Here is a 14885-nt window from a genome sequence, read left to right on the forward strand (position 1 = left end):
TGACCTCAGGGACGTCCTGCAGGACCCTGGGACCACCAGGAAGGGCACCCGGAGGTCACACAGTCCGCCCGACCACTGCCTGAGACCCACAGCTCTGCTTCCGACTATAGGCTGCGGTCCTGAGGGAGGAGGCCGTGGGGAGCTGGCTGCCAGGCGAGAGGTGCTTACCCAGGTGCAGGAAGTCAGCGCTGCAGGACGGGGGCGGAGCACTGTGGGCAGACGGGAAGGATGGTGGGACGGCCGCAGAGTCCGAATTGAGAAATTCGCCGAAGAGATCAGGATTGGAGCAGGGCTGGGAGTCGTTGTCTGAAGACAGCAGGAGCGGGCCAAAGGGGTCAGCTGCGGGCACAGGCGGGCATGGGGAGGACTCAACCTGGTTGCCTGAGGACAAAGCCCAGCTCTAGAGTCAGGCCCACCCAAGAGGCCACTCCAGTTGGGCAGCCCAGACCCCACGGTGGCCCTCTCAGGGACACTGAGGCAGTCAGCCCGGGGCTCCCCGTGCCCCACGCCCCAGGATGACTTTCCCATGGACGCAGCAACACCACTGAGACGGAGGAGCTGGCAGCTCCCGGCCCATGAGCTTAGGCGGGCAGCGCAGAACCAGCCCCCTGCCCTGACCCTGAGGTTGCTCCTGGGGGAGGCGGGGGGAGGGCACGTTCCCTTTCTACGGGCGCCTTTGAGACGTGCCCATGCAGTGAGAATGACTGAACCTCATCTCTCACCCACCGTGAAGCCCTTCGCCGTCAGAACAGAAACACGTACCAGCAGCAGGGGGCCCTCCTCTTGGGGTGCTCTGCACGCTCAGCGGAGGGGCCGGGCTTGCCAGGAGCAGGGGGGCCTCGCCGAGCAGATCCTCTGGGGGCCCCTTGGAGGTGGCCTCAGGGGGCCCAAGGAGGCAGCTGAGCAGGTCGGTGTTGCTGGAGGGGGCCTTGAGGGCCTGCGGGGCTACAGCTGGCCCTGCACCCACCTCGGTGTGCAGGCCCAGGAGGTCAACTCCGTCTTCCTGTGGCACAGGTTCCGGTAGCACAGCTGGCGTCCCCACCTCAAAAACCAAGTCCTGCTGCACCAGCCCTGCTGCCAGGCCGGGGGGCTCCGGATCGGCCCGGGGCTCCTGGCCCTCGCTGGAGCTCGGGGAACCCCCTTCGTCCGACACCTCACTCTCGTCTCTGTCCTCCATCAGGGCAGACTCGCTCTCCTTGGGAGAGGCATTTTCCGCACCAGTCTCTGCCTCCTTCTCTTCTGTGAAAAGGAAACAAAACCACAGGCTGGTGAGCCTACATGGCCAGCACCAGGGTCCCCACACGTGGCCCCTCAGCGCCTCCTCGGCCCAGGGCCTTGGTGCGTGCTGCAGAAGTTTCTGGGGGGGTTTCCTGAGGCGTCTCCAGCGCACCCACCTCCAGCCTCTGCCTCAAGGGTCTGCCTGCAGCTCTCTCCGCCTGGGCCTCTGTGTTGCCTAAGGCTGAGTCAAGTGGAGGCCACATGGCAGCACTGGGGGGGAGGAACACCAATCGTCGAGGTGCTCTGTGAACAGTGGCAGAAGGGACGGCCCTGCTGGGACAGGAAGTGGCAGGGGCATCCCTTGGGGTGTGTCTGGGGCAAGGTCCAGGGATGGTGCCCAGTGTTTTCCTGAAAAGCCTGGGGAGGGGCTGGGAGCCCACTGGGGGGTTTGGGCAGAGAGGTGTGGGATCCCCGGGTGGGGACAGACTGTCCCTCTGCCCAAGCCCTTTCCCTGTACCCAGGGGCCCTGCCAGCATGGCCTGTGCTGCCAGCCTCCCCAGGCCCACAGACTGGGATGAAGAGCTAGGGTCGGTATTTCAGACTTTGTGGACACGTTCTGTTTTTTTTCACCTTTAAAAAAACATGAAATCATTCTTAGCTCGTGAGCCATTAAAGAACAGGCTGACATGCCGGGCACACAGCCTCACTGTGATGCAGCCCAGCTCTGCCCAAAGCCCGTCTCCCAAGATGCTTGCCCTGCCCCAGGGGCACTTTCAGACCAGGGGCCTGCCCTCTGCAAGAGGCCGGGTCCAGGGACGCTGCCTACCCTGCCAGTCCAGTGTGTGCAGGAAGCGGCTGGGGTCCGCGCTGCTACTTGGCGGTGAGTCGGAGTCCGTGGGCTCGGCTTCCGGGGAACCTGCCCCAGCATCATACTGAGCCGTGGAGCCGGGCTGCCGGGGGAGCTCCGGCTTCCCTGCCAGGAGAGGGAGGGCGTCAGGGCACCAGCACTGGCCAGCAGCCTCGGGACAGCACTGACCCCAGAGCCGGGAAGTGCAGCCAGGCGGGCGCCAGCACCGTGGCAGGCCAGGCCATCAGTAAAGCAGGCCAGTGACGTGACGGCAAGGGGATCTCTGTGAGCAGATTCCTGCTATCCACTTGGATGCCGCTCTGGGCCATGAGTGTGCACTCGGGCACAGCACACGCACATATGAACATGCACAAGGAACACACCACTGAGGCATCAAATGCCACACAAACGCACGGTACACATGAATGCACACACAGCACACACACAAATGCACAGTATACATGAATGCACACAGCACACACACAGACGCACAGTACACATGAGTGCACACACAGCACACACACAAATGCACAGTATACACAAATGCACACAGCACACACACAGATGCACAGTACACATGAACGCACACAGGACACAGATGTATGGTACACATGAATGCACACAGCACACACATGGATGCACGGTACACATGAATGCACACACAGCACACAGAGATGCACGGTACACACGAATGCACACACAGCACACACACAGATGCACGGTACACACAAATCCACAAACAGCACACACACAGATGCACAGTACGCATGAATGCACACACAGCACACACAGATGCACGGCACACACGAATCCACACACACATGCACGGTACACATGAATGCACACATAGCACACACACAGATGCAGAGTACACATGAATGCACACAGCACAGAGGCATGGTACACACGAATACACACACAGCACATACACAGATACACGGTACATATGAATGCACACACAGTACACAGATGCACGGTTCACACGAATGCACACACAGCACACACACAGATGCATGGTACACATGAATGCACATACAGCACACACACAGATGCAGGGTACCATGAATGCACACACAGCACACACATAGATGCACGGTACAAACGAATGCACACACACAGATGCACGTTATACACGAATGCACACATACAGATGCACGGTACACACGAATGCACACACAGCACACACACAGATGCATGGTACACACGAATGCACACAGCACACACACAAATGCACGGTGCACATGAATGCACACACAGCACACACAGATGCATGGTACGAATGCACATATGGCACACAGAGATGCACGGTACACACGAATGCACACAGCACACACAGAGGCACAGTACACTCATGTGCACACAGCACACACACAGATGCACAGTAAACTCGTGCACACACACGGCACACACGGGCACACGCCACCCACGGACACACACACAGCATGCACACGCCACACACGCAGCCTCTTTCAGGGACGCTGAAGATGCTCAGAAAGAAAATGCAGACTGCAAACCAAGAGCCCAGGACAAGCGTGGCATGGGCAGTGGGCGGCCCTGGGCCCACCTGCCAGCGCTTCCTGGGCTGCCTTTTCGAAACTGCTCGGAAGTGAGAAGAGCGGCAGGAGCGAGGGCTCTGCCGTGTTGTCCATGTGCTGCTGAGCAGGCCCGAGGGTCACAGTGAGAGTGGACGTGCGTCCCGCACACGTGACAAACATCTGACCCAGACACATGCCCGGGACAAAACCCTGCTTCGCCCTCGCAGCTCAGGCTTTCCTCCCTCTGCCCCCGTCCCTGCCCACAGGCCTCCGAAATTGCAGCCTGCGAGTCCCCCTTCTCTGGTGTAGCTGGGGGTGGTGTCCAGCATCCAAGACAGAGTTTCCAAAACCTCCTGCGGCCCAAGCTGCTCAGGGCCTGGATGCGGCAGCAGGCACGGTGGCCCAGCCCTGCCAGAGCTCAGCCGAAGAGGTCTCTCTCCACAGAGACACTCACCAGAACAGGATTCCCTCAGTTCACCTGCGGGATCTTACCAAACTTAGACAGAATGTCTTGCTGCTCCTCCCGGCTGGAAAACAGGATTTTGGGGTTCAGCCCCCTCATGCTCGAGTTCTCCCACGGTGGGGCTTCCCGGCTCGGCCTGTCCCTGGGCTCCACCTCCACTTCTAGGTTCACTTGAAATAAATCCGGGTATTTCTCTTGAATGTCACAGGCGTCCAGGTCATACCTGCGGTGTTACGAGTAGACGCCACTTAGGAAGGCCCCCCAAGTAGTATGGAAGTCCCTCGGACATTCACTAAAGAAACGTGCACGGAAACAGACTGCAGCTGCAGGCAGCGGCGCAAGAACAAAAGGGTAGCCAGTCAGCCCCGCCTGCTGAAGCTGGAGCCGCGGGAGCGGACCCAGCGCTGTCCCAGGAACCCACAGGGCACCAGCAGCCCCGGTCAGGCCCCGGAAGAGCATCTTTTCACTTGCTCCTCAGACGTCGCAGTGGGGATGCCCGCGACTGTGTTCCAGGCAGAGGGGCACTGGGCGGGGCCGCCACGTTTCCCGAAAGTCCAGGGGAGGCCGCGTGCTCAGAGCAGACGGGACAACATCCCACAGCTGGCGACTCCGGCACCCAGGCAGGCAGCTCTGAGGTGGGACCCCGGGGTTCCAGGGCAGGTGCGGGCCCTCACTCCCCAGCACACACAGACTGCGGCCACCTGGCAGCTCAGACCACGCACTCCGGACACTAACGGTGTTTTCCATAAAAATGACAGCATCCACCCTGACAAACACCCACAACTGTCAACAGATGCCCATAAAACCAAGACCTCGAGAATCCAGCTGCAGGGAATTAGGAACACGATTCCAGGGGCAACAAAGCCGTGTCCACCGTGGGGCTGGGGAGGCAGCACTGGCTAGGCTGTGGGGAGCAGGGGCAGGCATCAGTGGGGCCCGCCTTGGGGTGTTGGCCGCACGGGGAGACAGGTGTGACCTGACCCTGTGACCACTTCCTGGCCCCTCAGGAATTCCCTAAGGAATTCCAGGCTATTTCACGCATTTCCTACGATCGTCTCTGATCCCACTGTCACAAACTGCACTGATAATTTCACACATTTCCTATGATGGTCTCTGATCCCACTGTCATAAGCTGCACTGATAATTTCACATATTTCCTACGATCGTCTCTGATCCCACTGTCACAAACTGCACTGACAAGCCCGGGCTCTCCAGCAGGCAGCAGGCTTTCCATGCCTGTCTTATTTTATGCCACCTAAAATCTCTACATGTTGAATTTTATACCTCTAAAAAAATAAAGCAGAAACACAAGAGAGTGGTGGCCAGTTCCTGGGAAACCCAGGGTGCCAGTGTCTGCAGGGCCAGGAACACCCAGAGCAGAGTGGGGCACGCCGAGGGAGAGCAGGGAGACGAGCCTGGCAGCCTGTGTGGGTCAGAGCCACGGCTGGTTTTAACTGTCACTTCTCTGAGCTCCACACATGCCTGTGACGTGTGACGGCCTCTAGTTTATCCCTTCCTGCTCACCCCCTAAAACATCCTCTTGCTGCACGAGGGGAGAGCACCCGGGGCCTGCCCTGACGGGTGGCCAACCTCACGGAGAGCAGCGCCCCCTCGATGCCCTCTCAGGGCTCTGGGCGGAGGTGGCCACGGCCGAAGCCAGGACTGATGTGCACTCCAGCCAGGGCCAACACGAGCTTCCCTCTGCGCCCGAGCCTCTCAGGTGCCGCTATCCGTTGTTGGGGGCAGCAGCGACTGCAAAGCGGTGGCACAGCTGGCGTGGAGATGTGAAGGCGGCAACGTCCGCAGAGGAGCCAGCAGGCACCAGCAGAGAATCCAACGGCCACCGCAGCGGAGGCTCAGACCGGCCACCACCGAGGCTGGAGGGGCACAGCGGGAGGGGCACGGAGGGAAGAGGTGCACAGGGAGCCAGGTCGGCCAGGCAGGCTTGGGTCCTGGGGCAGACCGAACTTGGGCAGCCCCAGAGGGAGCGCCGCTCATGCCCAGCCTCCCTGCCCCAGCTGCCCCTCGAGACACCCCTGGGCACTGGGTCTGCAGGCTTGGTTCACCCCGCCTGGTGCTGAGGGCACAATGAGGTCTGTGAGCAGGGCTGGCCGCTCCCAAGAGCCCTGGACTGCAGAGGACACGGCCCACAGGCTCCCGCCAGGCCAGCTCCAACCGGGCAGAAGAGGCTCCCGACAGGTTCGGCTGTTACACTTGTGCCACGGCTGCAACCCTGTGTCCCTCTCCCCTAGGCACAGCGCAGGCCTGCCGCGCAGGGAACACGCCTCTCCCCCAGACACAGCGCAGGTTCCCCGCGCAGGGAACACGCCTCTCCCCCAGACACAGCGCAGGTTCCCCGCGCAGGGAACACGCCTCTCCCCCAGACACAGCGCAGGCTCCCCGCGCAGGGAACACGCCTCTCCCCCAGACACAGCACAGGCTCCCCGCGCAGGGAACACGCCTCTCCCCCAGACACAGCGCAGACTCCCCGTGCAGGGAACACGCCTCTCCCCCAGGCACAGCGCAGGCTCCCCGTGCAGGGAACACGCCTCTCCCCCAGGCACAGCGCAGGTCCCCCCCCCCGCCCCCCCGGCGCAGGGAACACGCCTCTCCCCCAGACACAGCGCAGGCTCCCCGTGCAGGGAACACGCCTCTCCCCCAGGCACTGCGCAGGTCCCCCCCCGCCCCCCCGGCGCAGGGAACACGCCTCTCCCCCAGACACAGAGCAGGCTCCCCTCGCAGGGAACACGCCTCTCCTCCAGGCGCAGTGCAGGCTCCCCGTGCGGAGCCCACGCACGCTCCACGTGCTCCTCTCCTGCTGCCCCGTGTCTAAATTCACATTCAGCCATCTCATGAAATCTACGTGCTCATTCTGATGGTGTACAGGTTCCTTAGGATTTCTTGCTGAAAGCAATCATGCTACCTGTGAAAAGCAACAGCTGAAAGTTCCATTTCTTCTGCCCTTTCTTCTTCTTGCCTTATTGCACTGGCTAAGACCGACCATAAAATCCTGGATAGTGAGAGTGAAACCCTTGCGCTGTCTGCAAACTCAGGAGGGAAATGTCCAACTAGGTCATGATTAGCTGCGGTGCTTCAGGGTTTCTGGGGCTGCTCTTTATCAGCCTAAGAAAGGTTCCTTCTGCTCCTCTTTGCTGAGCGTTGTGATGAGAAAGGAGCGCTCATTCCTATCATGCTTTATCTACAAAAACTTCGCCTGGTTTTCGCCTTTGCTCGGCTAACGTGGTGAAGTATGGTGACTGACCAATTTTCAAATGTTAAAACCACTTCACGTTCCTGAAATAAACCAGATGTCAAGACATGTTACCCTTGTTACATAACACTGGGTTCTTTTAGCTAATATTTTGTTTAGAATTTTTGTATCTATATTCGTGAGATCTGGCTCGCAATTTTCCTTTCCTACGAGGTTCTTTTGTGTGTGCGCGCAATCACGGCTCACCACAGCTTAGGCGTCCCAGGCTCAAGCAATTCTTGCACCTCAGCCTCCTGACTAGCTGGCACCACAGGCATGTGCCACCACATCCGGCTGATTTAAAAAAATTTTGTTTGTAGAGACAGAGTCTCACTACGTTAACTAGGCTGGTCTCGAACTTCTGGCTCGAGTGATCCTCCCATTTCAGCCTCCCAAAGTGCTGGGATTACAGGCGTGAGCCACAGTGCCCAGCCTGTAGGAAGGTTTTAAATTACAGAATACATTTCTTTAACAGACATTCCAATGCCGTATTTCTTCATAGGTATATTTTGAGAGGCGTTTTTCAGATAATTTGCCCATTCCACTGAGAACGGCTTTCCTCCCAGCACCGCACATACCGTCTGAACGTCTACGGGACCTGTCTTCTTTGGTTTCCCACCCTGGGAGCCCGTGTTCCCGTGTTCTGTCTCCCTTTCTTGACCAGACTTGTTAAGCATTCAATTAATCTTTTCAGATAATCAAAAGAAACACTTTTTGGCTTTACTGACTTTTCCTATAGTATGCTTGTTTTTTTTTTGAAATGGAGTTTCACTTGTTGCTCAGGCTAGAGTGCAATGACGTGATCTCTGCTCACTCCAACCTCCGCCTCCCGGGTTCAAGCAATTCTCCTGCCTCAGCCTCCCAAGTAGCTGGGACTACAGGCATCTGCCACCAGACTCATTTAATTTTTGTATTTTTAGTAGAGATGGAGTATCACCACGTTGGCCATGCTGGTCTTGAACTCCTGACCTCAGGTGATCCACCTGCCTCGGGGTCCCAAAGTGCTGGGATTACAGGCATGAGCCACCGTCTCTAGACAGTATGCTTGTTTTTAACTGAATTCTGTTTCTACCCTTGATTTTTTTTCACCTACTTTTTTGAGTTTAATTTGCTGTTCTGTCTCTAACTCCCTGAGATACGAGTTTAGGTCACCAACTTCCAACATTTCTTTTTTTTTTTCCGAGACAGGGTTTTGCTCACAGCTCACTGCAGCCTTGCAGCCTTGATCTCCCAGGCTCAAGCAATGCTCCCGCCTCCCACAGTGCTGGAATTGCAGCTGTGAGCCGCTGTGCCCAGTCAACCTTTCTTCCTTTAAATGTATGTGTTTAAAGTTACAAATTTCCTCTAAACCCTGCTGTAGATGCATCCCAAAACATCTGATAAGGGGTATTTTGATTATCACCGCGTTTAAAATATTTTCTCATTCCAATGGTGATTTCCTTTTTGGCACATGGATTACTCACGAGCATACGGTCTCGGGGTTTTCCTGTCACTGATTGCCACCTTAATCCACTGTTGAGATGTCATGAGACTTTGATAAACGCCCACTTGAACAGGTGCCATTTCTTCAAGTATTTGCTGAAGTTTGCAAAACTCAGGTCAGGCTGGTTAAACCTTGTTAAAAAAACTATATCCTGATGTTTGTGTCTACCTGTTCCGCTGCCTGGGGAGAGAGGCGGCCATCAGCGTGGGCCTGTCTACTTCACCCTCGTTCTGCCCTTGTGCTGCCTGTACTGAAGCCATGTCATCGCCCTCGCCCCTGCGACGTCGCCCTTCACCTCCTGCCTTGGTCTGTCCCACCTGACATTGACACTGTGACACCAGCCCTCTTCCTGTTATGGTCTGCATGGTAAGCAATTTCCAGTTATTCCAATTCAGCCTTGCTGGGTCTTCGTGTGCATGGGTTTTGAAGTATGGCTCCTGTAAGCAGTATAGACTTGAGCTTCGTGTGCGCTTGGTTTTTAATCCAGCCCGATTAACTGGAGTGTGTCTTCTACTCACCTTCCATGGGATGACTGACAGGCACAGTGAGGCGTAGGTCTACCAGCTGGCTGTTTTCTATCTATATCCCATCTGGGTTTGTTTCTTCATCTCTACGTTGTTCTTGCAAATTAATCACAGTTTTTGTTCCATTTTTCTTCTTGATTGTATCTTTAATCTGCCCTAGGGATTGGTACATTCCCTGTTTCCTGGTGACGGGGCTCCTGAAACACATTCACTCGGTTAATCCCCTCCTCGGCTGTGTGCGCGCACGCTGGCGCTCCTGGGGAAGTCTGTGCGCGCGCGCGCGCACGCTGGCGCTCCTGGGGAAGTCTGTGCGCGCGCGCGCGCGCGCTGGCGCTCCTGGGGATGTCTGTGCGCGCGCGCGCGCGCGCTGGCGCTCCTGGGGATCTGTGCGCGCGCGCGCGCGCGCTGGCGCTCCTGGGGATGTCTGTGCGCGCGCGCGCGCGCTGGCGCTCCTGGGGATGTCTGTGTGCGCGCGCGCGCGCGCTGGCGCTCCTGGGGATGTCTGTGCGCGCGCGCACGCTGGTGCTCCTGGGGATGTGTGTGCGCACACGCTGGTGCTCCTGGGGATGTCTGTGTGCGCGCGCGCACGCTGGTGCTCCTGGGGATGTGTGCGCGCGCGCGCACGCTGGTGCTCCTGGGGATGTGTGCGCGCACGCTGGTGCTCCTGGGGATGTCTGTGTGTGTGCGCACGCTGGTGCTCCTGGGGATGTGTGTGTGCGCACGCTGGTGCTCCTGGGGATGTCTGTGTGTGCGCGCACGCTGGTGCTCCTGGGGATGTCTGTGTGCGCACGCTGGTGCTCCTGCTGTCAGGTATGTTACTCCTAAACAGGTTTTAAAGCCCACAGGACGTACTGGTGTTTTAAGCAGCTGGTGCTGGTGTTGTTTCACCACAGTCTTGCATTCCAGCCTCCCTGCCCTTCCTTCTCTAGGCTGCAGGCTTTGCAGGCTTGCCCTTGGATATTTGCTGAAATGGAGCAGTTCTGCCAGCAATCAACTCTCTCACCCTTTGCTTGGGTGAAGACATCTTTAACTGGCTTTCATATTTCAAGGATAATTTCACCAGATACAGAATTCCCGTATTTTTCTCTCAGCACTTTAGAGACAGCATGCCACGGTTGCCTTTGGGTGTCACTCGGCAGGTTCTGCATTCCCACTTGTCCCGTCCCCAGGGGCTGCAGATTGTTCTCTTTGGGTTCCAGCAATTCAACCAGGAGGCTCTGAGGTACTGAACCTCTTTTCTTTTTGTTAAAAAAAAAAAAAAAGTATCCTCTTTGGTGTCTGCAGAGCTTCTCATTCCATGGTTTTGATGTCCTCCATCAGTTTAGGAAAATTTTTGGCCAATGATTTTTCAAGTATGATATCTGTTCTATTCTCTCTCTTCTCCTAGAACTTCAAGTAACAGCATGCCAGGCCCCTGTGGTGCCACAGTCTCTCTTGTGACCCTCTCTATACGTGTCTTCTTCCACCGTTTCTTTGCACTGCCATTGCAAGATCTTTTCTACCAATTCACCGTCTGTTCTGCTGTGCCTATTCCACTGTTAAGCATGTACTGAAGCCTTCATTTCGGCTACAATATTTTTTCAGTTCTAGAATTCACATCTGTCTCCTTTTTATGTTCCAGATCTCTGGTGAAATTCCCATCATTCTCCCGACTTTGGTGAATAATCAGTCACCAAAGTCCCTGCCTCCTGCCTCCATCATCTGAATCCCCGACAGGTCCTTCACCGACATTTTCCTCTTCATCATCAGTACCTTGGTCTTTAAAAAAACTATTTTAAGCACCGCCCCCCTTGTGGCTGAAAACTCTAAGAGCTCTGGGTGTTTTTCTTCCTCCAAAGGAGGAAAAAAGAAACGAAATTGTTAAAGTTGTGAATATGTGAGTTAAAAAAAGAAAAGCGTAAGACACAACAAAGACAAGAGATGTAAAAAAAGAAATGTAAAAAAAGAATCACAGAGACAGAAAAACACGAGAAGACCCCCCGGTCTTCCAGTGCAGGCCGTCCACGACAGCAGCAGGCGCCAGCTCTTCCTGGGCTCGCCCAGGCCAGGCCAGCACCCCTCCCAAGGTGCAGAGTCCCCCAGCATCCCCACGGGGCTGGCCCCAAGGCTTCCCTTTGTTTACTGGGTACAGAGCCTGGAACACAGCAGGCCCTGCAGCCACAGCCTCTGTCTCGGGAGCCCCCGTGGGTGCCCCCTCTGGCTCCTGGAACAATGTTTGTTCCACTGTGTCTTGGCGGATAAGCCTGTCTGTGATAGAGTAGAAAGATCTCCAGTTAAATGGGAGGCTGAGACAGGCGGATCACTTGAGGTCAGGAGTTCAAGACCAGCCTGGCCAACACAGTGAAACCCATCTCTACTAAAAATACAAAAATTAGCTGTGCATGGTGGTGCAGGTCTGTAATCCCAGCTACTCAGGAGGCTGAGGCAAGAGAATCGCTTGAGCCTGGTGGGTGGAGTTGCAGTGAGCCGAGATTGTGCCATTGCACTCCCGCCTGGGCGTTAGAGCAAGACTCTGTCTCAAAAACAAAAAAACAAAAAACAAAAAAAACAAAAAACCTCCAGTCAGAATCAGAACACCCAGTGTGAGAGCCTGCTCCGCTGCTCACCGCATCTCCACCTGAGCCTGCAGAGGGCAGGCTATGCGCTGTTGGGCGCCGACGTCAAGACAGGGAGCTAACAGGTGCCGGGCATGGTGGGGGCGGGGGACATCCTGGGGCTGAGCTTGTTTACAGAGGAAGCTAACACCAGAGTGTGAGCTTCCAGACATGACTGCCCCGCATCTCCTCCAACCTCCGCCCAGCAGGGCACTCTGCACACGGCAGGTTCAGGAATGTTTGCGAAGATGCAGCCGCCACCCGCTCACCTGCTCACGCCATGCCCGGGTGTGAGGGCTAAATTCTAACAGACACACACACCATCGGGGGCCAGAGCAGCAGCCACCAGGTCCACCCCAGCAGCCTGCACACATGCAGCTCCAGGATGGTCTAGGAACAGGCCCGGCGCCACCAAGCGGCAGTCACACAGCCCGCCACTCCCCTTGGGGCTCCCACGGCTGGCCCACATGCAGGTGCTGCGGCGGTGCGGGGCCCCTGTCCCTCCCCACCGAGCCCACGCGGCACCAACATACTTGGCAAATTTCACAGTGGTGGCGTTCCGAGGCACAAACCCCGTGTGGAACTGAACCTGGAACATCTTCATGGATGCCATCTGCAGAGAGAGCAAACATGACACCCCGCACCGAGGGTGAGTCCAGATCCTGGGGCCACAGGTGAATTCTTCCCAATGGGCGAGCTCTGAGAGCCGCTCACGGAGCTGGAGGCGTGCACCGTGCCCCCGTGCCCCCGTGCCCCATGATGCGGGGGAAGTGGGAGAGGGTCTGTGTGTGGCAGGTAGCCCCAAGGAGAACGCACGGGCCCACAAGCTGCTTCACGGGACTGCCGTGGGGGCTGCCCCTGGACCCTCAAACTCAGATGGAAACGCCAGGCTTTTCAGGCTGAGATCCTGCCACGTCGAGTGCACAGGGCCAGCAGGGGGCGCTGGGGGGCAGTCGCCACGTGAGAGCCCACACCACTCACCAAACAGCGAGCACCCCGACCTTCGGCGAGACGTGAATGCACAGTGGCCCGCAGACCTCCCAAGAGCCTGGGGGTGAGTGGGGAGCACGAGGCAAGCCACAGGCTCTCTCACCTTGGCCTGCAGCCGGCCGCCCAGGGTGGACCGGGCGTGGTAGATGACGATGAGCACATCTCCCTGCACCGTGACGCCCAGGGGAATGACGGCTTTACCATCCTCACTCTTAAAATCCCTAAGGACAGAACGACAAGAGAAAAATTAAACAGAAAGATCCCCAAAACCGACCAAACAAAAACAACCACAAAACACAGAATGAGAAACTGTCGGTTAGGTAGAACCTGTAATACCCAATAAAGAATGATGCCCACAAAGAGCCCCACAGGAATTCTGAAGTCTCCCAGATACTTAGATCGTGTGATCTCCTGATGCTGACCAGGACCCAAAGTTACCTGCCACAGACGCTGCAGCTCCAAACACGTCCGCCTCAGCAAGCGCGTGTCCCCGGCAAGGCCAGGGTTCCATTTTAATGGTGTTCCAGAGGGGTGAGGATAAGGGAGCATGGCGCAGGGCCATAGCTGCACTCACCGCATCTTGTCGTACTCCTGGGAGGTGCTGGCCACGCGCTCATCCCCCACGTAGACCTCGCAGAAGGGCCTGCAGCCGCTCCTCTGCTTGCTGAACAGCGGAACGGGCGTCATGACCACGGCCCTCACGAGGATGGGCTTGCTGTGGGGTGTGATGGGCTCCTCCGCCACCATGTCACACATGTACTCGATGTACCTGGGGGCAGACGTGCCACATCACCACGTGGTGTGGCCTGAGGGGACCACACAGCTGATTGTGTCTTTTGAATAGGAGTCTTTCATGCTAGAAATTTCCCTTGTAGCAATATTTTAGTTGCACCTAATAAATGTTATAATTTTCATTTAGTTATGTGTGTGTGTGTATACATACATATATTTTTAAGACAGCGTCTTAATATTTTTAAATTTCTCATGATACTCCCAGTTTGATACTCATGGGTTATTTAGAAGTTGTTTAATTTTGAGGCCGGGCGTGGTGGCTCACACCTGTAATCCTAGCACTTTGGGAGGCCAAGGCAGGTGGGTTGCCTGAGGTCAGGCATTTGAGATCAGCCTGGGCAACATGGCGAAACCCCATTTCAATAAAAATACAAAAATTATCCAGGCATGGTGGTGTGCACCTATAATCCCAGCTACTCAGGAGGGCTAAGGCAGGAGAATTGCTTGAACCTGGGCAGCGGAGATTTAGAGAGTTTTCCAGATATCCTTCTGGTACTGATTTCTAGTTTTATTTCACTGTGGCCTGAGGGCATAGTTTGTCTGATTTCAAATTTAAAAAATCTGTTGAGGTGTCTTGGCCGGGCGCGGTGGCTCAAGCCTGTAATCCCAGCACTTTGGGAGGCCGAGACGGGCGGATCACGAGGTCAGGAGATCGAGACCATCCTGGCTAATACGGTGAAACCCCGTCTCTACTAAAAAATACAAAAAAACTAGCCAGGCGAGGTGGCAGGCGCCTGTAGTCCCAGCTACTCGGAGGCTGAGGCAGGAGAATGGCGTAAACCCGGGAGGCGGAGCTTGCAGTGAGCTGAGATCCGGCCATTGCACTCCAGCCTGGGTGACAGAGCGAGACTCCGTCTCAAAAAAAAAAAAAAAAAAATCTGTTGAGGTGTCTTTATAGCCCAAAATCTGATCTTTCTTCTTGCATATTCCACGTGGATTAGAAAGAAATGTGTTTTTCTGTTGCTGGGTAGAATGTCCTAGAATGCTCTACAGCTGTGTCAGCCTTCATGGGCTGGCACGTTCAGTTCTTCTATATCCCTGCTGGTGGTCTGTCTACTTGTTCTGCAGATTACTGAGAGGAAAATGTTGAGGTCTACCCTACAACTGAGTTGTCTAGTTCTCCTTTCAATTTGATCAGTTTTTGCCTTATGGATGTTGAATGGAATCTGTTTTCTCTGAGCTTGGTGGC

General features: G+C 56.1%; 1 protein-coding gene across 4 annotated transcripts in view; it reads right to left on the reverse strand.

The window, feature by feature from the left end:
- The window catches only part of GAK (cyclin G associated kinase), an 81568-nt gene that overhangs the window by 15098 nt on the left and 51585 nt on the right, over window positions 1-14885 (reverse strand). For 3 of the 4 annotated variants that reach the window (XR_004437757.1, XM_033213385.1, XM_033213387.1), the window contains 7 exons: window positions 13479-13673; window positions 13008-13125; window positions 12448-12527; window positions 4093-4286; window positions 2045-2191; window positions 763-1239; window positions 169-339 (listed from right to left, as the gene is read on the reverse strand). Coding sequence is in view for 3 of the 4 variants with exons in the window: in XM_033213385.1 (XP_033069276.1) it covers window positions 169-339; window positions 763-1239; window positions 2045-2191; window positions 4093-4286; window positions 12448-12527; window positions 13008-13125; window positions 13479-13673 (1382 nt within the window). In the remaining variant the exon portion in view is untranslated. The remainder of the gene's footprint in view (window positions 1-168; window positions 340-762; window positions 1240-2044; window positions 2192-4092; window positions 4287-12447; window positions 12528-13007; window positions 13126-13478; window positions 13674-14885) is intronic. The other variant, XM_033213386.1, reaches the window with a different exon arrangement.

Source organism: Trachypithecus francoisi, unplaced genomic scaffold (genome assembly GCF_009764315.1).
Source record: "Trachypithecus francoisi isolate TF-2019V2 unplaced genomic scaffold, Tfra_2.0 Lachesis_group1, whole genome shotgun sequence".
NCBI classification, from domain to species: Eukaryota; Metazoa; Chordata; class Mammalia; order Primates; family Cercopithecidae; genus Trachypithecus; species Trachypithecus francoisi.